General features: G+C 34.3%; 1 protein-coding gene across 2 annotated transcripts in view; it reads right to left on the bottom strand.

Annotated features, from left to right (window-relative positions):
- The window catches only part of NEMF (nuclear export mediator factor), a 78039-nt gene that overhangs the window by 36910 nt on the left and 18270 nt on the right, over positions 1 to 22859 (bottom strand). For both annotated transcript variants that reach the window (XM_074236009.1, XM_074236010.1), the window contains exons 7-19: positions 14073 to 14159; positions 13095 to 13168; positions 12095 to 12165; positions 11916 to 11991; positions 10924 to 10986; positions 9711 to 9788; positions 9411 to 9619; positions 7242 to 7427; positions 6915 to 6978; positions 6673 to 6761; positions 4640 to 4743; positions 2862 to 2924; positions 1395 to 1507 (exon numbers count right to left, since the gene is read on the bottom strand). In XM_074236009.1, the coding sequence (XP_074092110.1) occupies positions 1395 to 1507; positions 2862 to 2924; positions 4640 to 4743; positions 6673 to 6761; positions 6915 to 6978; positions 7242 to 7427; positions 9411 to 9619; positions 9711 to 9788; positions 10924 to 10986; positions 11916 to 11991; positions 12095 to 12165; positions 13095 to 13168; positions 14073 to 14159 (1277 nt within the window). The remainder of the gene's footprint in view (positions 1 to 1394; positions 1508 to 2861; positions 2925 to 4639; positions 4744 to 6672; positions 6762 to 6914; positions 6979 to 7241; positions 7428 to 9410; positions 9620 to 9710; positions 9789 to 10923; positions 10987 to 11915; positions 11992 to 12094; positions 12166 to 13094; positions 13169 to 14072; positions 14160 to 22859) is intronic.

Raw genomic sequence — 22859 nt, 5'->3', positions numbered from 1 at the left:
GAGAGCTTCTATAAATATTTTAGAACATATAAGTTCTGTTCCTTTTTCCCTAATCATCTCTGGAAACAGAACTAGAGGTGACATTGCTGGGTCCCAGGGTAAAGGCAGTTTAATAACTTTTGGGGTATAATTCCAGATTGCTCTCTCCAAAATGTTTGATTCAGTTCACAGTTTCATCAACAGTGAATTAGTATCCCAATTTTTTCACATTCTCTCCAATATTTGTCAATTTCCCTTTCAATTAATTTTAGCCAAGGAGCGGCTAGGTGGCGCAGTGGATAGAGCACTGGCCCTGGAGTCAGGAGTACCTGAGTTCAAATCCGGCCTCAGACACTTAATTACCTAGCTGTGTGGCCTTGAGCAAGCCACTTAACCACATCTGCCTTGAAAAAACCTTAAAAAAAAATTTTAGGCAAGGGGCAGCTAGGTAGTGCAGTAGATAGAGCACTGGTCCTGTTGTCAGGAAGACCTGAGTTCAAATCTGCCCTCAGATACTTAATAATTATCTAGCTGTGTGACCTTGGGCAAGTCATTGCCTTACAAAAATCAAAATAAATTAAAAAATTATCTTTAGCCAAATGATAAGTGTAAAATGATTTCTAAAGATTATTATAACTTGCATTTCTCTAATCAATAATTATTTAGAGCATTTTTTATATGCCTTTAAATTGTTTCAATTACTTTTCCTCATTGTAAAACTGCTTGTCCATATTCTTTAAACATTTATTAACTGGGGAATACTCATATAAAATATAGATATTATAATATTTGATTTATATCTATTCTATTGACATATTATAGATAGCATAGATATAAATAAATACATAGATATCATAAATAAATAAATACACACATATACTATATATTTACACTCCTAATGATTTGTAACATTTGATATCTATGGTACATTTTCAGGTAATTGTATATAACATTTTATGATTCACAAAACATTTTTACAAATATTATCTCATTTAATTAACACAATAACCCTAAAAAGTAAATGCTATTAATGTTACCATTTTACAGAAAAGGAAAACTAAGGCTGAGAGATAAAATAACTTGCCCAGTAGCACACAGCTAGTAAATGTCTAAGACAGGATTTGAATTTAATTCTTCCTGACTTAAAGTTCAGCTCTCTATCCACTGTACCACCTAACAGTCCCAATTTTGTCACTATGTATAAAATGTGATCAAATAAAAGATCATTTACCTTGTTTCCATAAATGTCAAGGAAGAACTCTGTCTAGTAAGAAATGGATCATGATGATCCCCAATAGTTCAGCTATTCTATTTTTCAATATTAGTCTCCCTGAATTTAATTTTGGCTATTTATATACTTATTTACATCATATACTAATTTTTTACTTTTAAGGAAAAACACAAGCTCCTTTTACCTGATGATGATACACCCACCAAGCACTGGTGATAACTCGAGCATCCCAAGCAGCACTGTAGCACAAGGCCATCGTGCCAGCTTCTGTCAAAGTCCGTGGTGGGATTGGTTCTCCTACAACAATAATGACACTGTTGTTGAGCTACTTAATTATGATTTTTTTGAGATTCTAAGATAAGGAAATCAACTCACTTCTTGTGAAATATACCCTAAATAGTGGGGGTGGGGTGGGGGGAGGGAAGTAAGATTGGGGGAAAAATTGTAAAACTCAAATAATATGCTTTAATTAAAAAAAAAGAAATATACCCTAAATATTTAAAAAAGGATGTGAACATTTATGGTACTTCTGGTTATATATTTCAAAATGTTAATCTTATTGCAATTAAAGCATTCATCTAGTATGAATATTAAAACAAGGCCATTTATTTAGGGATAGGGGAGAGAGGGAGGAGGGTGGGAGACAGCAATGCTGATGCCAGAAACAAAAAGGGTTATTGAAATTTTTTTATAAAATTAACAGAAGATAGTTCAGAAGGAAGCCTAGACAATTATACAGTTTTGAAAGTAAAATGTAGAATTATATAATTTAAATAAAAGCAAGTGCAAGGAAATGGATAATCATGGTTTCATATATAATTCTACTGTGAACATGAAAATGCTCTTTTTTTAGTGTTTGAGTTCAAAATTTTAAACTATGAAAATAAAATAAGCCTATTTGAAATCGACATCTCTTTATAACTAGTCATATAGCAACATGTTCTCACAAGAGGCAAACCTCAATTTCATTTTGATAATCTGGAAAAACAAAATTGTCATAATTTCTAAACCAAGCCTTAAGACTTAGAGATATTAATGGGGAAAATGCCAGATTCACCAAAATAAAATGAAAGATAGCATTAATGAATGAATGAAAAGCATTTACAAAGTGCATAATATATGCCAAGTATTGAAGATATGAATGCAAAAATGATATAGTCCCTACTCTGGGGAAAGTCAACATATATTTGAGAGAAATGGTTAGAGAAGGGAGTTACTAAAAAAGTCACAAAAATAGGGAGTAGAACAACAGGGCAGTTCATTAAGACACCTTTTTCAGAGGCAATGGTAGTGATGACATGATTTCAGTTCTAAGTATGAGGTAGAAGGCTAGAAAGAGGGTAAGGAGAGAAGAGAAAATATAACAGGGTAAAAATGGTTAGTGTCAAAATGAGTCTACATGTTCTTGAAGAGAGCAAAATAGAGTTGGTTGGCTCCACCCAGATATGACCTCTGATAGTACTGTTTGGATGATGGAACAGCAGTGGTAAACATGGGACAGAAAATGACAGGGGTGAAATAGAGAATGCATTGATGTTTGGACTCAGAGAATGCTAAGTCTAGCTTTTCCAAGGCACAGAGGACATGAAAAACAAATTTCTTTAACTCAAAAATAGCATTTATCTTCTTAAAAGAGTATCTAAAGTGTTACCCGTTGGATTCTTAATTACACAGCTTGTTGCACCATGAAGATCAGCATGAACATAAATATCTCCTTTAAAAAAAAAATAAAGGAACATCTATCACAATGCACCTAGGTTCAAGTATAAAGACACAATTCCAAAATTCAGCACTGAAAAATTGAACAAAATAATAATTTTTCTTTCAGGAAACTCATTAGTATACATCTAAATAAGAAGGTCACTGATAATCAGAATACTTTGGTAGACTGAAACTGATTTTGCTAATACAGAAGGATCACATTTCCATAAATCAGTATAAATTTTGTGGAACAATTTCTTTCTACATTGTTCAAAGAGCGTGGCTTTTGTTAGTTTTATTGGGTATTAAAAAGACCTTGAAAAAGTCATTTAACCTCTACTGGCTCCAGTGTTCCCCACAACATGGTAGGACTAGATAAACTCTAGGGTACCTTTCCTTTCACCTCTAAATCTTATGAGGTGTGTTGTTTTTACCAATTTGATAATCAAAACAATACTAGATAAAGAAAAATGCTTTTATGGTCAAGATATCTAGACTGGGCAGTGGCTGTGGCAGCAGCAGCGGCGAAGTGGCCCCCAGGCATTGATACCACTTGTTTATATAGCAGTATCTAATTTTTTTTTTTAACTAAAATTACCTAACTCCATATGCATGTCAAATCATGTTGTTACATAAAACTTTTTTCACTGAATTTTTGTAGTTAACCATAACTATTCTCGAGGTTTCAGAGTTTAAGTTGTAGTTTTTTAGAAATCTGTTTTGTTGTAATTACTCAAATGGCATTAAGTAATTTAATGTATATTATATTTTTAATATTCATACAGATTATACCATTTCCACTATTTAAATGCAGCAAGCAGTATTCATGTTATTGGTCGATAAGGTGGCAAAACCCTTCCACATTTGACACACCAATTCATTTGACTTCATTTGTGCACACTATTAAAATAATTATTGAACTGTATTCAATGTGATCAAAGAGTGATAGTTTTTGAATTTTATTTCAATGTTTTTTATTGAAAAATAGATGCATTTTATTTAGGAGTTCTTATAGATTATAGAGTTAGAAAGGCATATTAAGAGACCATCTATTCCAGTTTTTCATTTTACAGATAAGAAAACTGAGGCCTAAAGAAATTAAGTTAAGGAATTGGCAGTATTTGAATCATGGACCAAAGCCATTACACTTTCCCCTATAGCATCCTATATTGCCATCCTCTAGCCCAAACACTTCCTTTGCCTCCATGGATACTTCCCCAGGGTATCTCCAGATATGCAAACCTACATCTTCATCCTGAATCCTCTTTTCTGAATCCACATATCTTCTTTCTGGCTTTCAGCTCCTTCAATTCAATGCTTTTGCAGTTTGATTCACCTCCCCCCCCCACAGCTGTCCCCCAGATCCATCCTGCTATTCCACTCTGCCTAATCTGGAAAATGAACTGCTCTTGATTGTGTGGGAAGTCTGTATAGGACTCCATTGAGGAATCCCCTGGGCCATCCAGGAACCTCTGGCCCTGCACAATACTAGTAACAAAATTATCCCATTAATATCCCCTCAACATTGTTTGCCTCTGAAACTTTTTGTTTTTCTTTACTTTACATTTAATGCTACCCAGTAACTTCCTTGTCAAATAGGAACCCTCCCTTTGAACAAATAAATATGACCAAACTAAAATAAATACATTGAACTTGAAAATTGAAAAAAAAAAGATATCTAGACTACATTTAAAAAAACTTCAAAACTTTAACACAGATTTTACAAACCTGGTGTCAAATATCTCTTCACAATCATTTCATTTTGCTGTTGATCTCTTCCACCTATAATAAGATAGTTCTCAGAACTAATAAACCATAAAAACTTCTCAAACCTGTCAAATCAAGAAAGAAAAAGAATTAGCTAGCATACTCTGGGCCTGGAATCAGAATACTCATCTTCCAGTTCAGATCTGAGGTCAAACACTGGCTTGTGACCCTGAGGAAATCACTTAACCCTGTCTGTCTCAGTTTTCTTTTCTGTAAAATGAACTAGAGAAGGATATAGTAAACAGGTCTAGTGTTTTTACCATCAAAATCTCAAATGGGGTCTTGGAGAGTTAGACACAACTGAAAAACTAAACAATAACAGCATAAGATCTTTAAAATTCCCAAGTAGCCTGAATCTCCTTTTCAAATTAATTTTCAACACAGAGGCCCAAAAGTTTAAACTGAAAAACCAAAAAACTAGTTGAAAGTCTGGCTATACCTTTTTATCCACTGCCTTAAAATGTACATATAAACAGATCTTTTTATCCTGTCCTAAATTGGCAATTTCAACAGAGAATTTAAAAAAGAATTATTCTTTCAATCCTTAAAGGCAAATTCAATCAAAGAAGAGGAAAAATGATTAATCATACAGAAAGCTGCTTCTATTTTTACTGTTTGCTATGTTACTGTTTAGTTCAAAAAAAGATTTCATGAGTTTGTTAGGAAAACCTACAAAATAAAAAGACTGATCTTTCATCAAGGAGCTGGTAAGGCTTTGCCCCAACTCAGGAGAATTGATTTTCTTATTCTGAAGCTAATAAAAAGCTTGGAAAAATTATGGATATTACTAAAAATCCCTCTCAAAAAGGTGATTTAGAAAAATCTCAATCCTAAGGAAATGTGAATTGGTCCAATCATTTTGAAAAAAATGTATCATTACCCCTCAAAGTGACTAAATGGTGCATATTTTTTGATCCAATAACATCACCAATAAATCAAAAAAATAAGGAAAATACTCATATGTACAAAAATACTTTTGGCAACTTTTTTTTTTGTAGTAACAAAGGATTGAAAATTAAGAAGAAAGGAGTGTTTGTTAATTGGAGAATGACTAAAAAAATTATGGTAGGGGCGGCTAGGTGGCGTAGTGCATAAAGCACCGGCCTTGGAGTCAGGAGTACCTGGGTTCAAATCCGGTCTCAGACACTTAATAATTACCTAGCTGTGTGTCCTTGAGCAAGCCACTTAACCCCATTGCCTTACAAAAACCTAAAAAATAAAATAAAATGGCATTTTTTTTGGCTGCCATGATATAGTCACTTTTTAGTTCGCTGAAAACTCCCAGAATTATTTTCTAATCTTATTTCAGTACTCTGCAATCCTACTTGATAGATGAAGAAAGTGAGGATCAAATGGGGTTAAGTGATGTGCCCAAAATCACATAGATTATATTATAGGTGGGATTTAATGTAGGTCACTGACTCAAATCCACTTTTCACTGTATTACATACACTTTAATTCTAGGTACCATATTGTAAGAAAAACATAGATGACCTGAGGTCTGACCAGAAAAAAGAGACTAAGATATGAGAGGCCTAAAAATCATGCCATGGAAGGATCGATTACAGGATCTGGATTTTTTAGAGGGGATGGAAGATGGTAGCTCTTTTCAACTAGATGAGGGATCACCACTTGAGAGAAGGGACCAGCAGTTACCTAATCTAACCAATACCAAAAGGAATTCTCCCTAGAGAACACCCAATAAGTGCTATAAGACTTTTGATTTTTTTCCCCCTAGGCCCCAAAGGGTAGAATTAGGAACACTGAACAGAAGAAGCAGATTTCTCTACAATACAAGGTAAAATTTCCTAAAACTTAAGAGTAATTCCAAGGTGAAATGGTAAATTAGGATCACTCACAATGGGAATGAGGATTCCCTGGGTCTAAGGAAAAATTTCATTGGTTTCTTGTATCCACTTGAGTTCCTACACTTGGTGTCAAATCATTCTCCAAATGAATGGAAAAACTAAAGAGTGCAAAATAAATTCACTTACCAATATACTTTCCTTGCTTTCTGAATAGTGGTTACCATTTGAACTTCTTTGAGAGTTTGCTTTGTTTTCTTTTCTGCTGATTTGAATGCCTATATAAATGAAGGAAATTATTTTAGAAGAATGTTACAAAACAAAAAATAGAATAGAAAAGAACAAGGGAAGAGAAGGAAAGAAGGAATTCTGTAAGGTCATTAAAGTATCAGAGAGGGGAAAAAATTAACAGTCTGAGAAATATTCAATACCTTCTCGGCAGCTTCAACCGTTTTTTGTGTTTTCCTGGCAGCATGTCTCTTATGGTCATAATATCTGCAATAACAGAGATTTATCTTAAAATTCAAATCCCATGGCTTTCTTTATGCTTCGTGAACCTTATTCTGTGTGATACTAGATTTCATAATCTATAACAATAAGTAAAAAAAGTAAATAAACAAATTTCCTGGTTGAAATGAGTGTTTAAAATAGGAACATATTTCCCAAATATCTGCTATTTCGTTATTTAAGAATTTATAATAAAAGTTTTACATGCTAAAATGCCTTTTAAATTTCTTTTTATTGTAAATAAGTCTTACTTTTTGGCATTGGCATATGCTGACAAACTGAGATCAACATCAACAAGTAATGGCTTATTTTTCTGAAGTTTCTGAAGCTGTTTGTTCTTTTGCTTTTTTTTTTTCCCTTTTGGTTCTTCTGTTTCTTCTTTTTCAATATTTGTTTCATCTTCTTCCTCCTCCTCATCTGATACTAGGTATGGGTTTCTATAGAAATTACAAATCATTTTTGTATTAGTTTTTCAAATTTGAGGTAACTTTTTTTATTCTTACTCCAATCATAAATAACTTATGTTACTTAGTTTTTAGAACCTTAAAATATCTCCAAAGCTCTCTGCAAATATAAGAAACAATGAATTTTTTATAATATTGTAGGTAAGTTTTGTGGTAGAGTCAAATATTATCTTATTTTACCCCCAAGGTCACACAACTAATAAATATCTGAGGCTGGATCTGAACTTTGGATTTTTGACTCCAGCTTCAATTCCAATGCAACACCTGGTAAACCTATAACTTGTTACTGCAGGTGTTTCTTTCTCACTCTGAGAAATGTAAATAATTAATACTGCTTGTTATAAAAAAAATACATATGCATATACATATTCAAACATGTATATGCATTATATATTAATAAATATTTAAATAAAGATCTTTTTAGGATCTATGTATTTTAAGTTTATTCCTTTTCCAAGGAGTCGAGTTTGAATTTCCACATGTACTATCCTAAGATAAAATACAAAGTACCTGTACAAAGCCTCTGATTCCTCATTGAAAAGTCATGCTCCTGATGCTTGCCAGAACTGCCTTGTTTCTCAAAAATATTAAATGTCTCTTGCATTTTGCTTTCACCCTTAAAACCAGCAGAGAAGGTTTCCCTTTCTATTTTTTCAATATTAACTTTATAAATAAATGTCCATTTCAGCCCATTCAGCCTCTTGGTTAATCATTAGTAAATCAAGGAATATTTTGTTCTAAAACACTCATCTCCCTCAATAACAAAGCATAAATTTGGAAAGACATGGGATTTTTCCTGTATAAACAGGGAAAGTTAGGAAGTCATCTGTGAATTGCCACCTCACTCTAATTTGGGGAGCTATCACAGCACTGTCCCAATCTGGACATAAATTTATAGGCCTAGAGTATCTGACTTCTATTTCTAGTCAGCTCTAAAGTATATCTTTTAATAAATTTCCTTTAGTGTTAGAGTGGCTATAGGAAAGCAATTTATATCGATGTCCAAAAATGTGTTTAGCTTTTGATTCTGTCATAGGTCCCCCTAGAAGAGACAAGGAACTAATATTTGCAAAAATATTTATGGCAGCCTTTTTTCATAGTAGCCAAAAACTGTAAACTACTGGTTGTTTTCCTATTGGGAAATGATTAATAGTAATGGTTTATGAATGTGATGGGATATAGGTTATCCCAAAAGTCTTAGCAAAGTTTTAAGCTATTAACCAAAAGACTTAACATAGTTAAGATTTCTAAGGCACCCCATTATATACCATAAAAAATGCCAAAATAGTTTCAGAGGAAACTGGGAAGATGATGCAAAGTGAAATGAGTAGAACTGGATGAATAATTTATAAGAAAACAATATTAAGAGAAAATACTTTCAAAGACTGTAGAAATCCGGTCATTATGATAAACCATAAATCTAAAGGAATGAAAATGAAATATGCTGCTCAAATCCTACCATAAAAGTGATGAACTTAAAGTGTAAAATAAGCCATTCATTTTTGGACATGGTCAATACAGGAATTAGTTTTCTTGGGCTTATTTGTTATGAGGTTTGTTTATTTTTAAATTATTCAATGGAGGAGGGGAAACATTGGAAGAGAGAAATAACATGCTTGAAAAAAATAAATTTCCTTTTGACACAAAGTATATTGTACATGAGTTTCCTTTTTTCCTCCCTAATAAGAATGCTCAAATTACAAATAAAGAAACTTCTATGAGTAAGAGAAACTGATCAAGGCTCCTACTAATTTTTAAATCCCTCAAATCCAAGTAGTTTTATTCCAATTGTTGCAGTGAGTGACCCTAAATTAGGTTTTCAAATTACAAACAAAAGCAAATACAGATATGAATACACCAGGAAAAAAAAGGCAGAGAAAGTTATTCTGAGTCAATGATGATCAAAAATAGGTAACAGTAGCAATTTTTCTCATTACCATATTTCACAAAACTTACTTTAGCAGCATTGTGACATGATTAGTTTGCAGCTTTAATTCTCTGATTGCATTTGCAACAGTATCTCCCTGAGCTTGGGCTTCTTTTACAATTAACCCAATTTCTGTCCAGTCTATCTGGTTGGCTAAAGCACTTCGAACCACTTGGATGGCTCTATCAACTATGGGTAGATTCATTTCTATGAGTTCTCCTTTGATTTTGTCAATTTCCTTAAGAAACAAAGAAAAATAATTATCACAGTATCATTTAAATATATCCTTTGAAAAGAAGTATTCAAGAGAATAATATAAAACTTAATACCTGAGCTTGGTGAAGGGCTTCTAATCTGTGCTCATGATCCTTACGGACATTATCCAATTTCTTCAATGCTTGTTTCTCCTTTCATTAGCAAAACAGATTTAAGGATAATAGAAATACAAATATGGGTAAATATTAAATTGAATTTTAACTCTGAGGAAAATACATATTAAAAGTAAATATTTATTTATTTAGTACAATTAAAGAAAAGCTAATGGGATCTTATTAAACTATTATTTTTCATTTGTTCCTGCCAGAAAAATAAAGAAAAACAAAAAGGTATGCTAAAGGAATCTCAAATTGATGTTTTTCATCATTCATGAAAGTATATAACAAGACAAATTTTATTACTTACATATAGGATATATAATGTATACAGTTTCTTCTACCCAACAAGATTAAAGAATTATTTTTTTTTACAATTTAATGTTTACATAAATTTATTTTCTTAGAAATTATAAAATTATCATATAAAACAAGAAAATCACTTAGGCCACACTATTTAGAAACCAAATTTATTTTCAAAACTGATAAGTAAAATGTATTTTCTTAATATGTTTATTTTCCAGGCTATTAAGTGATCCTCACTATTTACTTCTAATAAATATAGTTCATACTGGCAATCTAAAAATCTGTTCGTGCCATTATTTTTGGTAAAAATTGGCAAAATTGGGGGGAAAAAAGAAATCTTTTTTCTTCAGCTTTTACTTTTATCCCTTAATACTCTCAGTCTTTCGTAATTCTTGCTGCTTTGGGACTGTCCAATGTCTACACTATAGTACTGGACTTAGGCCTAGTCTTCCAAATAATTATTCAATTAATCAAAAAAAATTCTCTCCTGCCATCACCCCATTAAAACTCTCATTCACTAAAGGGAAGTCTGAGCTCCAAGGAAGATATGGGGTCATAGAAATACAATTTATATTGTTTAGACTAAATTATATATATCATGTTGAAACTTCTGACAATAAGATTAATTCTCCTTGAAGTATTTGATTTTTAAAAGAGGATGTCTACCTGGAAGAATGCTGGAAGATATTTTTTTCATTGGGAGGTCCTGAAACACTTTCCTGAAACACTTAAATACTTTCTGGTGTCCACATAAATTGTTAACTAACTTCTGAAAGGGCATCCCAGGAAGAGAATCATTTAATAATCAAATCAAATGATCATCCCTTATTAAAAATAAATATAATGTTTTAAAATATAAATATACCTGTTGTAAAGCTTTCAAGTCTATCTTCTGTCCCTCTAGCTTAGAATAAAATTCATCCACTGCCTTAATTAAAAACAAAACACAACAACAACATGTAATACACACAAGTTTAATACTATCACTGGATAAAAAAGAATGAACTAGGTATCTATGTATATGTATCTATATCTTTCCGATGATGTAAAAAAACGAACATATACCATTTATTTCTTTTATAAAATCCTTGGATGACAGAAGACTAGGAGAGCTGAGAGATGAAATAATAAAGATTACTTGGAATCCATGCTTGTTTCTGGGAGCAGAAAAATCACCAATATGAATATATTTCTATCACATTCAAACCCACAATGAAAACATGCTAAATTTAATTGTCTTAAAAGCATAAATATTAATATTCATTTATAATTCCTATAAATTTAATAATCCCAAACTGCAATCACATCAATATTCCAGGCAGTAAATTAACAAAAGTTGGGGAAAAAATCAATGAAGGGCAGCTAAGTGGATAGAGCACTGGAGTCAGGAAGATCTGAGTTCAAATGTGACCTCAGACACATTACCCAGCTGTGTGACTTTGGGCAAGTCAATTAAGCCCATTGTCTTGCAAAAATTAAAAAAAAAGCAATGGATTTGGTAAAACACTCTGTAAACTTCATAAGGTCTCTGAATTAATGACCACTTAAGATATGATTAAATTTAATTTTTACATTAAGTACTTTACTTTTGGTTATCTTACTATGACAATTCTCTAAGAAATTAACTGATTTGAACTAATTTTACTTTTAGTGGAGCCTTCAATTTTTAGTTCAGTCTTTCATCTTTAAATAATATAGTAAACAAACATAAATGGCTATGATTATACTGCATGCTGCCTACATTTCACAGACTGTGAAATAATTATTCTATAATGCATTGTTACATTCCCCAATTGGAGAAAATTATGAATCTACCTAAATTATCTAACAAGACAAATAGATTATGAGAAAACCCACCTTGTCAAATGATTCAAATTCTATATATGGACATTTGGAAAGTTGAGAAAACAAGAAAGGATGAAACTCTTCATAGCTGTAAAATAAATCAATAATGTAATTTAAAAAATATTATATATTAAACTACTCTCCCATATATTAAACTCCTCTCCCATGTGAATTCATCTTTAAATACCTACGTAAGTATATCGTCAGATTCCTTATCTGGCTCTAGGGTTGGTTTTTTCTCTTTTTTCTGAATGATATACCCCTAAGGAAAACAAACATACATATTAAATTTCTACCAGAATTAAGAACTGTATATTACATTTTCATTTACAAACATAATTTGGTCTGAATTTGTTGTTGGTTTTTTTGGGGGGAAGAGGGAATGGAGCAGGGCTGTGCCAAAAAGTGGAAATAGAAATAAACTGAGAGACCATGAGGTGATTCACAGAAAATTAGTTTACAGAAACAAAGACGACTGGAGCTGGAAGGGAACAATACAATAATCCCTTTGTTTTTGAAATTAAAAAAAGTTGTCTAGAAATGTAAAACAACTTGCCAAGATCAATCAATAAGTTAATGGCAGATCTGATAATATAATCTAATTTTCTGATTTCTAGCCCAGTGATCTTTTTAAATAGAGGGCATCCTCTGTACTAGTAGAAGCAAAATCTTTCAAAAGTTCTAACAAATTGAAACTTTTTTCTCAATCTAGTCCCAAGAAAAGATCATTTAAATTATTCTAATTATACCACTTTCTTGATCTTCAGTCATTTTCTGACTCTTTATGACTCCATTTGGGGTTTTCTTGGCAAGGATACTGGAGAGATTTGAAATTTCCTTCTTTAGCTCATTTTACAAATGTGGAAGCTGAAGCAAAAGGGGGTTAAGTGATTTTCCCAGGTCACCCAGTGAGTAAGTATCTGAGGCTAGATTTGAACTTAAGAAGATGAATCTCCGTCATTCCAAGTCCCAAGCTCTAGCAACTGTGCCATCTGCTCCAGCAGTTCAATTTTTGACTTAAAAGGTAAGGAACAAAAAATTCAGAATATTCAGGATGCTGAAGTACAGTAAGTATATGAAAGTCAATATTCTAAATAAGACCACAAAATTTGTATATACTAAGTTTCATAAGTTATATTTCAATTCTAAAATTTCTAAAGGAATAAAACTGCAGCTTAAGTAATATTCTACCTTTCCACTGAAGTTGGACATTGTTTTCATGTAATCTTCTGCTTTCTGCAGACAAATAAGTACTTTTTCAATATCTATTATGGGAAAGAAGAAATACCAATTTACCTTCTACCTTTATTATGACAATGCAGTATAAATCACTTATAATTGAGGAAGTAAAATTAAGTAATCCTTGACAATAATGCTTTGAATTACAGATATTAAGCAAAATATTTTATTTATAAGAGCTTGTAATATATTTTAAAGTCTTTCTTTAGTTTTATTTCTTTAACACCGGAAGAAATTATATCTTCAACCAAAATTATAAGTAATAATTAAAATTCTTTTTAGAGAAAAAAACACATTCCATCCTGACAGTAAAATAGTAAAGGAAAAAAAAAACATGATCTGCACTTTAGCACATCAAAAATATCTTAGCATTTTAATTATCAGAAAGAATGTAGTAGATAGTAACATTCTGGCCTAGCCTACAAAAATCTTTTTAATCCATAATGTACCAAAACTATAATATTGATAATACTATGAAACTTTATAATATATAAGATTTTTTTGGGGGGGGTAAATTTCAAAGTTCTAAGTTTAGATACCCAAAACACACCTCTCCTGCTCAGCATAAAAGGTGTTGTATCCACAGGGGTGGCTCCATTGTAAGAGGCAGAGGGTGTTCTGTGAGGAAAGGGTGGGGTGGTGGCAGTAACAACAGTCCAAGCATCAACAGAGCTTCAATGGCAAATAGGTAGAAAGCGCTGTAATAGAGGATGATGGAAGAGGAAAGGGAAGGGGAATGAATGAATGAATGAATGAGAGTGTCTATGTGTATGGTCTGTGTGTGTAAAATACTCATAAGTAAAATATTCTAGGTTGTGGATAGCATTTATTTATTCCTTTTCTAGAATTGTTCATAATTTTAAAACTAATGAGCCAAACTGAAAGAAGCAAAATAAATAAAATTGTTATTTAAACTTGTAATATACATACCTCTAGTTTCAAATTTTTCATCTACTCTGACATTGCCCAAAAATCCATTTTCTCTAAGACAGTGTTCAATCAGAGTGGCACCATAGGCTATTAAAGTAGAAAATATCATACTTAGTATTTTCCAATAATATTAAATTAGAGCATATTAAAAATTTCAAAAACAGCAAGGCATCCTGAGGGGACAGGAAACAACACATGTCAAGCAAATCAAACCACCACCATCTCCCCTCAGACCCAGACAAAAACATCCCAGCACCCTAAACCTAAGTTTCCAGTTTAGTACCCAAAGAAACATCTTGGGAAGAGGAAACTTTGTCACTACTCCTGCATGCAGCCATTACTGCTGAAAACCTAGGGGGGAAAAGTTCTTGTCACCAAAGTTTTTGGCACTGTCACATGGCTTATCATAGCATGTTTATGATGGAAATGACATCTGGAAAGAGGAAAAGAGGCAGTTCTATCTGCTTTGCCACTACACTGTAAGATCTGTGGAACCTTTCCAACTGATTGGCAACTGAAGCTTTCCAGGTGTTTCTTCTCCATGTGAGGTCCCAGAGAACAGGGATTGTCTTCAGCTGGCATTTTGTATCTCCAGTGTTCTGTACATAGTAAGTGATTTATTATTAACTGCTTCATTCATTCAAATATGAAATAACCCACTGTAATCATAGAGGGTAACAAATTAATTATGTTTCAGAATGAAATTTGGTTCAATTTCACATGACAATTCTGTACATACTATTTAACCTTTGATGGAACCATGATTTCATGACTCATGGTGATACTCCCTCCACTATTATAGACTGAAAATGATTCATACTGATCATTCTTTGCATACTCATACAAGAAAATCAACATAATGCATTAGAAGGTCTTTCTCTGGCTCTTTTAATATTTGGAGAATAAAAATGTACTACTTAAGATATTCCATTTATTACTTCTCATTCTTAATAAATGACAGGCTCATCATCTTTACTGATAGTAACTGTTTGTCACCATATTTTTTTTATTTCTGAAATATAAGTCATTATTGGAACTATACTACAGTAAGTTTCTTTGTGTCTCATCACTTTTTACTGACCTTAGCTCAGAATTTTGATTCTTCAGAAATTATGTTCCATGATTCACAACCAAACAGACAAGGAATAGATTTTTATTAAAGAGATTTGTTTCTAAAGCACTGAATAATTTGAAAGCACTGTGAAATATCTCAAACTATTCCTCTGAGGATATAGAATGTTAATTTGCTTGTAATTTTTAATATTTGAGAAAAAAACTCATAATATTACCATGTTGTTGCAGAAATGGTGCTAAAATCACACTGTGGGTTAAAAACAACTCGGGGGGAGAAGTAAGATTGGGGGAAAAATTGTAAAACTCAAATAAAATCTTTAATTAAAAAAAACAACTCTGCTCTCTTGGGGGCACTAAAGCCATTGTCAAACAGTCATTATGTGTCGGAGGCAGAACTTCAATCCATGCCTTCCTCATTCCAAGGCTAGCTTGCTACACATTATGGTAAAATACTTCCCATACGTGTGTCTATGTGCATAATGACAAACATTTATTAAACATCTACCATGTATCAGATACTATCCTAGACTTTACAGATAAAGGCAATGAAAGTCACAAAGACATGAAATGGTCCCTGCTCTCCAGAAGCTTTCATTCCATCAGAAGAAACAAAATGTATAAATATAAGCAATAAAAGATAGTTTAGGGAGGGAGGGTTCCAACCATTGAAAGAATCAGGAAAGGTTTCATAATATGTGGTATTTGAGGTAAAACTTGAGGAACATATGGGATTCTATGAGGTAGAGATGAGGAGAACATTCCAGGCATGGGGGAACAGCCAGGGTAAAGAGAGAGATGGGAGATGATGTGTTGGGTGTGAAGAATAACAAGAAGAGGAGTTGGTTAGACCACATAATATGGGGAAAAGAATAGTATAATGAAGATATAAAGGTAGTTCAGTACCAGTTTAAGAAGGGTTTTTAAAGTCAAACAGAGGAATTTAAATTATAGCCTCGAGACAAGGAACCACTGGAATTGATTGGATGGGATGGGGGGGGTGAAATGGTCAGATCTACAGCTGAGGAAAATCACTTTAGTAACTGCATAGAGGACAGATAGATTGGAGTAAAGACCTAAGGCAAGGAGACCAATTAAGAGGCCATTACAATAGTTCAGGTGAGAGGAGATGAGGGCAAGAACTAAGGCTGTGTTAATAGTAAGAAAGGGATGGGTGCAAGAGAGATTGTAGTAATAGAAATAGCAAGATCTGGTAACTGGAGTAAAAGGAAGAGGAGAAGCAGAAGTTGTAAAGCTAGATAGAAGAATGGAACCTGATGCCCCTAACAGAAATAGGGAAGTTTGGAATATGAATAGATTTACAGGGAAAGGTAATAAATTAGGTTTTGAACATACTGGGTTTGAGAGGTCAATGGGACAACCCAACATGTGAGGTTCAACAGGTAGACTGTGACCTAGCAATAGAACTGAAGAGACATTAGAGTTGGATACATATAGATCTGGGAGTCATTCACATAGAGTTAATAATCAACTCCAACCCTCTGATCCAGCCAATACCACTACTGGGTCTATATCCTGAAGAGATGCCGAAAAAGGGCAAAAACATCACTTGTACAAAAATATTCATAGCAGCCCTGTATGTGGTGGCAAAGAACTGGATATCAAGTAAATGTCCTTCAATCAGGGAATGGCTTAACAAACTGTGGTAATATGTATGTCATGGAATACTATTGTTTTATTAGAAACAAGGAGGGACGGGAATTCAGGGAAGCCTGGAGGGATTTACATGAACTGATGCTGAGTGAGATGAGCAGAACCAGAAAAATATTGTACACCCTAACAGCAACATCAACCTTGATGGACTTGCTCATTCTATCAGTGCAACAATCAGGGACAATTTATGGCTATCTACAATGGAGAATACCATCTGTATCCAGAGAAAGAATTGTGGAGTTTGGAGTTTGAGCAAAGACCAAGGACTATTACCTTCAATTTAGAAAAAAAACCCTGATATCTTATGTAATTTTGCTATCTCTCTTATACTTTATTTTTCTTCCTTAAGGATATGATTTCTCAACTTCCGGCCAAGATGGCAGAGAGAAGACAGGCATAGCTCTAAAGTCTCCTGATCTTTCCCCATCTATCATATGAAACAAACCTCTTAACAGAAATCCAACCCACAAAACCCAGAAAGAAAAGCCAGGAGAAAGAACATCTACCTCAGGATTTGTCACCCTCAACAGCATGGAATGAATTCGGGCAGGTAAGTCTGGGCAGAGGGTGGATCAGCCTCAACCAAGGCAGAATTGGAGCCCGGGAGCCTGAGGGCACGAGAATTGGACCTGCTGGATCAGCAGTGGGGCTAGACGGCAGGGGCTTGAGTCAACTAGGGAGCAGAGGCGTACTGACCCTTTGGAGGTCGCCAACAGGGCTGGGGGGAAGAGTTCTGGTGCAGGAGAGTTGTGGACACCATCCCTGGGCTCCTCTGGTCAGAGGAACTCTGAGTCCATGCCTCCATTACAGCCTAGGCCTCTTCCCAGAACAAACAATAGCAGACTACTTCTGCCTCAGGCCCAGGTGTGTGAGCAGAAGAACCAGCCCAGCTGACAATAAGGAGAGGAATGACCTCACCCCAAGGTAAAACCCACCATTGACTGAAGGCAAAAGGATTCATTAGCTCCAACCCCACCCTTCAAGCTAAGGGAGAAGGTCTCAATCAAGGTCACAGACACTCCAGAGAAAGCAACCAGCACCTCCTATTGGCCAGCCACAGAAATTGTACTCAGTGAGTAAAGCCTCTAGTGATCCCAAGCCCATGTAAAGCAGCCCCTCCCCAACTCAAGGTCTTAGCAAAATGAAGAAGGGTCAGCAGAAAGGTGGATCCATAGAAAAATTCTTGCAAGGGAAAGGCCCTAACTCAGAGAGACCTAGAACCTCTGGGGAGAATATGATTTGGTCTTCAGCACAGAAAGACTTCCTTGAAGAAATAAGGAAGGAATTTAAAAATCAACTGGAAAATTGGGGAGAGACAATTAATACCTTGCAACAAGAAAACAAATCCTTAGAAAATACAATTGGACAAATACAAAATGAGAATAAATCTCTCAGATCATCAATTGGACAAATACAAAATGAGAATAATTCTCTCAGATCCTCAATTGGTCAAATGCAAAAAGGAAATAATTCTCTCAAAACCTCAATTGGTCAAATGGAAAACTCTTTCAAAAGTAGAATTGACCAATTGGAAAAGGAGTTGCAAAAGGTTAATAAAGAATGGAGTCTGCAGAAACTAATGACTCCATGAGACAGCAAGAGCCAGTTAAACAAAATAAAGAAGTGGAAAAAATAGAAGAAAATTTAAAATACCTCATCAGCAAAACCCCTGACCTCGAAAATAGGTCAAGGAGGGTCAACCTGAAAGGATTTGGAGCTCCTGAAAACACCGAAGAGAAAAAAAAAAAAGTCTGGACTTAATATTACAGGATCTAGTAATGGAAAACTGCCCTGATATCACGGAACCAGAGAACTAAGTAGTTATTGAAAGAATACATTGATCCCCTCCAGAAAAAGATCCTAAAATGAAAACACCAAGGAATGTTGTGGCCAAATTCCAGAACTATCAGATAAAAGAGAAAATCCTGCAAGCAGCCAGAAAGAAACAATTTAAATATCAAGAAGCCACAGTAAGGATTACACAGGACCTGGCTGCATCAACATTAAGGGATCCAAGGGCCTGGAACAAGATATTCAAAGAGCAAGGGAGCTTGGAATGCAGCCAAGAATCCACTATCCGGCAAAGCTGAGCCTTCTCTTCCAGGGAAAAAGATGGACATTTAATGAAATGGAAGAATTCCAAAAATTCCTGATCAAAAGACCAAAGCTAAATAGAAAATTTGGACATAAAACAGGAGGTTCAAGAGACACATGAAAAGGTAAAACAAAAAGGGGGGGTGGTAAAAGAAAAAAAAACTGCTATCCAATAAGTTGAAATTGCCTATATTCCAGCATGGGGAAAAAGATTCTTATAAATCTTTTTTTTTTTTTTTTTTAGTTTTTGCAAGGCAATGGGGTTAAGTGACTTGCCCAAGGCCACAAGGCTCGGTAATTATTAAGTGTCTGAGGCCGGATTTGAACTCAGGTACTCCTGACTCCAAGGCCAGTGCTCTATCCACTGCGCCACCTAGCCGCCCCCTATTCTCATAAATCTTGAGAATTGTAACTCTAATAGAGAGAATATACCTAGCCAGAAGTGATGGACATTTATGACCTATCCATGAGATTGCTATCCAATGAGATGTACTAGCTTTAACCCCACTTGGGAGAAAGACTCTAATAACTCTCAAGAATTTTAACTCTATTAGATAGAATATATTTAGCTAGAAGTGACAGATACTCAGAATTTTCTATGACTCAGATAGAATGATCTAAAAAACACTACCTCCTTAAAAAGGGAGACAGGAAAGGGACGGGAGGAGGGAGGGGATTGAATGGGGTAAATCTCATTACACTAAGAGGTACAAAATACCTATGGTAATAGAGGGGAAGAAGGGAGGAGATGAGAAACACCTGAATCTTCTTCTCATCAGACTTGGCTTAAAGTCAATTTACACATACTTAGTTAACTTAAAAAACATCTAACCTTTCAAGTATTAAAAGGGGAAAAGGGGAAGGGGGAAATGGAGAAAGGGAGGGGGAGGGGGGGAAGGTGAACTAACAAAAGGAAGGGAAGGAAAAAGGGAAAGGGGAAAGAAAGGGAGGGGTGATATGGGAGCGAAAACACACTAAAGGGGGTGGTATTCAGAAACAAAATCCTGGGGAATATGGATAAAGGGGGAGGGGAAAAATACAAACAGAGTGAAGATAGCATGGAGGGCAATAAAGAATTAGTAATCATAACTTTGAATGTGAATGGGATTAACTCTCCTTTAAAATATAAGCAAATAGCAGAGTGGATTAAAAACCAAAATCCTACAATATGCTGCTTACAAGAAACTCATTTGAAGCAGAGATACATATAGAGTAAAGGTAAAAGGTTGGAGCAAAATATATTTTGCTTCATCTGAAGTAAAAAAAGCAGGGGTAGCAATCCTTATCTCAGACAAAGCAGCAGCAAAAATAGATAGCATTAAAAGAGATAAGGAAGGAAACTTTATCCTCCCAAAATGTACCATAGACAATAAAGTTATTTCAATACTGAATATATATGCACCCAATGGGACAGCATCCAAAGTCTTAAGAGGAGAAGCTGAAAGAACTACAGGAAGACAGAGACAGCAAAACTCTACTAGTGGGAGACCTCAACCTCCCGCTTTCAGATCTAGATAAATCGAATCATAAAATAAACAAGAAAGAAGTTAAGGAGGTAAATAGATTGTTAGAAAAACTAGATATGGTAGACTTATGAAGGAAACTGAATGGGGATAGAAAGGAATATACCTTTTTCTCTGTAGTACGTGGAACTTATACAAAAATTGACCGTGTACTAGGATATAAAAAACTAATGATCAGCTGCAGAAAGGTAGAAATGAGGATATAATTTCTCTTATTCAATTTGGATCAGTGTTTACCATGGAAACAATGTAAAGACTGGAAAATTCCCTTCTGTAGGGGGTGGGGAAGGGAAGCAAGATTAGGGAAAAAAATTGTAAAACTCAAAATAAATAAAATCTTTAAAAAAATAAAAAAATAATCAACTCCACATGAGTTATATGAGACAAGGAATATTTCAATTTTGTAAGTATTGAGCATCCAATGTGTAACCAACTAACATTACTATCATTTTATTTCTCCAAATTTGGAGATTGTTTTGGTAAAGGGGGAGTGGGGTGCTTTCAATTGGTCTCTGAGTTTCCAGGTTCTCATTTCTCCAATCCATGCTCCATATAGTTGTCAAAATAATCTCAAAGCTCATGTTTAATGAAGTCACTAATCTGCTCAAAAATCTCCAGTGATACCCTATTGCCTTTAGGATAAAATATTAATTTCTCTGGCATTTAAAGCCTCTCCCAGCTTAGGTCCGGTCTATCTTTCTTTAAAAAAAAAATCATTGATATTTATTTTTTTAATATCATTGTCATATCCCCATGTCTCCCTACCTGCCCCTCCACTAAATAAAACTATAGAACTCTACCTTTAATCACAGTCAAGCAGAACAAATCAACACAAAGGCAGAAACACATCACTCACTGAGTCTGCTTGCTTCATTGTCAGTCCCCAGAAACTGGAATGGTTCACTGAATTATTCAGAATATTTAAGTCCTTCAGTGTTTTTTCTTTTCCCTTATAGTTGTTCTGGTTCTGCTCAATCTAAGTTTTACTAAACTTTTTTGATTTCTCATATTCATTATTTCTTCGAAGCACAATAATATTCCTTTCTATTCATGTATCACAGTTCAGTTATTCACATATCCACTTTCCTTCCTTGTCAACATATCCAGGTTCTGTACACAGAGTTCCTCTTAATTGGCCTACTTATTGGTTCCTGAAATCTTCCACCATCATACCTTTCTACAAGCTGTTCGCTCACACATGGAATGCACTCCTTTCTCAGCTGAATCTCTGAGAATACTTAGTTTCAAGGTTCAACTCAGATCCATTACTACAGGAAACTTTTTCTGATTCCCCAATTATTTAGTGCATTGTTCTTTCTCAAATGATTTTTATTTATCTGTTTAAATGCTCAAGTTCTATAAGCTCTTTGAGGACAGGGATTGTTTTCTATTTTGTCTTTGAAACCTTATTGCCTAGTCTGGTGCCTTGAAAATAATAACCTCTGCCTCCCTCTCAATTTTATTCAGTGAATCTGAATGATATATTATACTTTCCATTGGTCTTTACCCTCAGTTTGTCCTCCTTGATCAATAAGGAATCTTCAAAAATCACTAACAAAATCTACCAACTTCTTCTCTTGCCTCTTCCTGGCCCTGCTAACATTACAGTTTTAATCATATTTCCTCCCTTAACCTCCATAGCTTTCCTACAAAACAATGTTAAGGCTAATTGACAAATAGAAGAAGCTGGTTTGGATCAATCCTTACAATCCACAACTAAAGAAAAGATTCTCGGTGTCTGTATAAAATGAAGAGGCACAGGCAGATTCCAAGCACAGCAAATACTAGAATTTGTATTGGGCAACTATGTGTTGCAATGGATAAAATGTTGGATATGAAACCAGGAAGACTTTTTTCCCTTAGTTCAAATCTGACCTTAGATACTTAATAGATATGTGCCCTGGACAAGTCATTTTTAACCTTGTTTGCTTCAATTCCTCAGCTATAAAATGAGTTGCAGAAGTAAATGGCAAATCATTCCAGTATCTTCTCCAAGAAAATTCCAAAGGAGGTCATAAAGAAAGGATCTGTACCAGAACACCAATTGCTAAAAATTTTCTTGTCTATTAAAGGGCAAATATAAGGAATAGAGTAAAAAAATAATTCTTTACCTGCACCTAAAAATGTACCTTTCCTGCTTTCTTATTTTTATGTTTTACAAGCTATGCATACAAAAGGGCTCTCTTCAAAGTTCTTCAATGAACTCTTTAATTACCAAATCTAAAGGTCTGTTCTAAGTCCTCATCTCTCTCTCTCAATTTATATGCAGTCCTTCCTTCTAGATAATCTTTTTGTGTGTGATAGTATTTTTTCTTGAGTCTTCTATCTAATGTCCCCTATGTAATCTGTTCTGAATTCTCCAAGGTTCTGAACTTACAGGCTGCCTCTTCTCCCTCTATATTCATCAGTTGCTAGGAATTTAAAT

This window comes from Macrotis lagotis, chromosome 4, assembly GCF_037893015.1.
Source record: "Macrotis lagotis isolate mMagLag1 chromosome 4, bilby.v1.9.chrom.fasta, whole genome shotgun sequence".
Taxonomy (NCBI): Eukaryota; Metazoa; Chordata; class Mammalia; order Peramelemorphia; family Peramelidae; genus Macrotis; species Macrotis lagotis.
The sequence above is the reverse complement of the archived record's forward strand: the minus strand, read 5'-3'. Positions and strand labels throughout refer to the sequence as shown.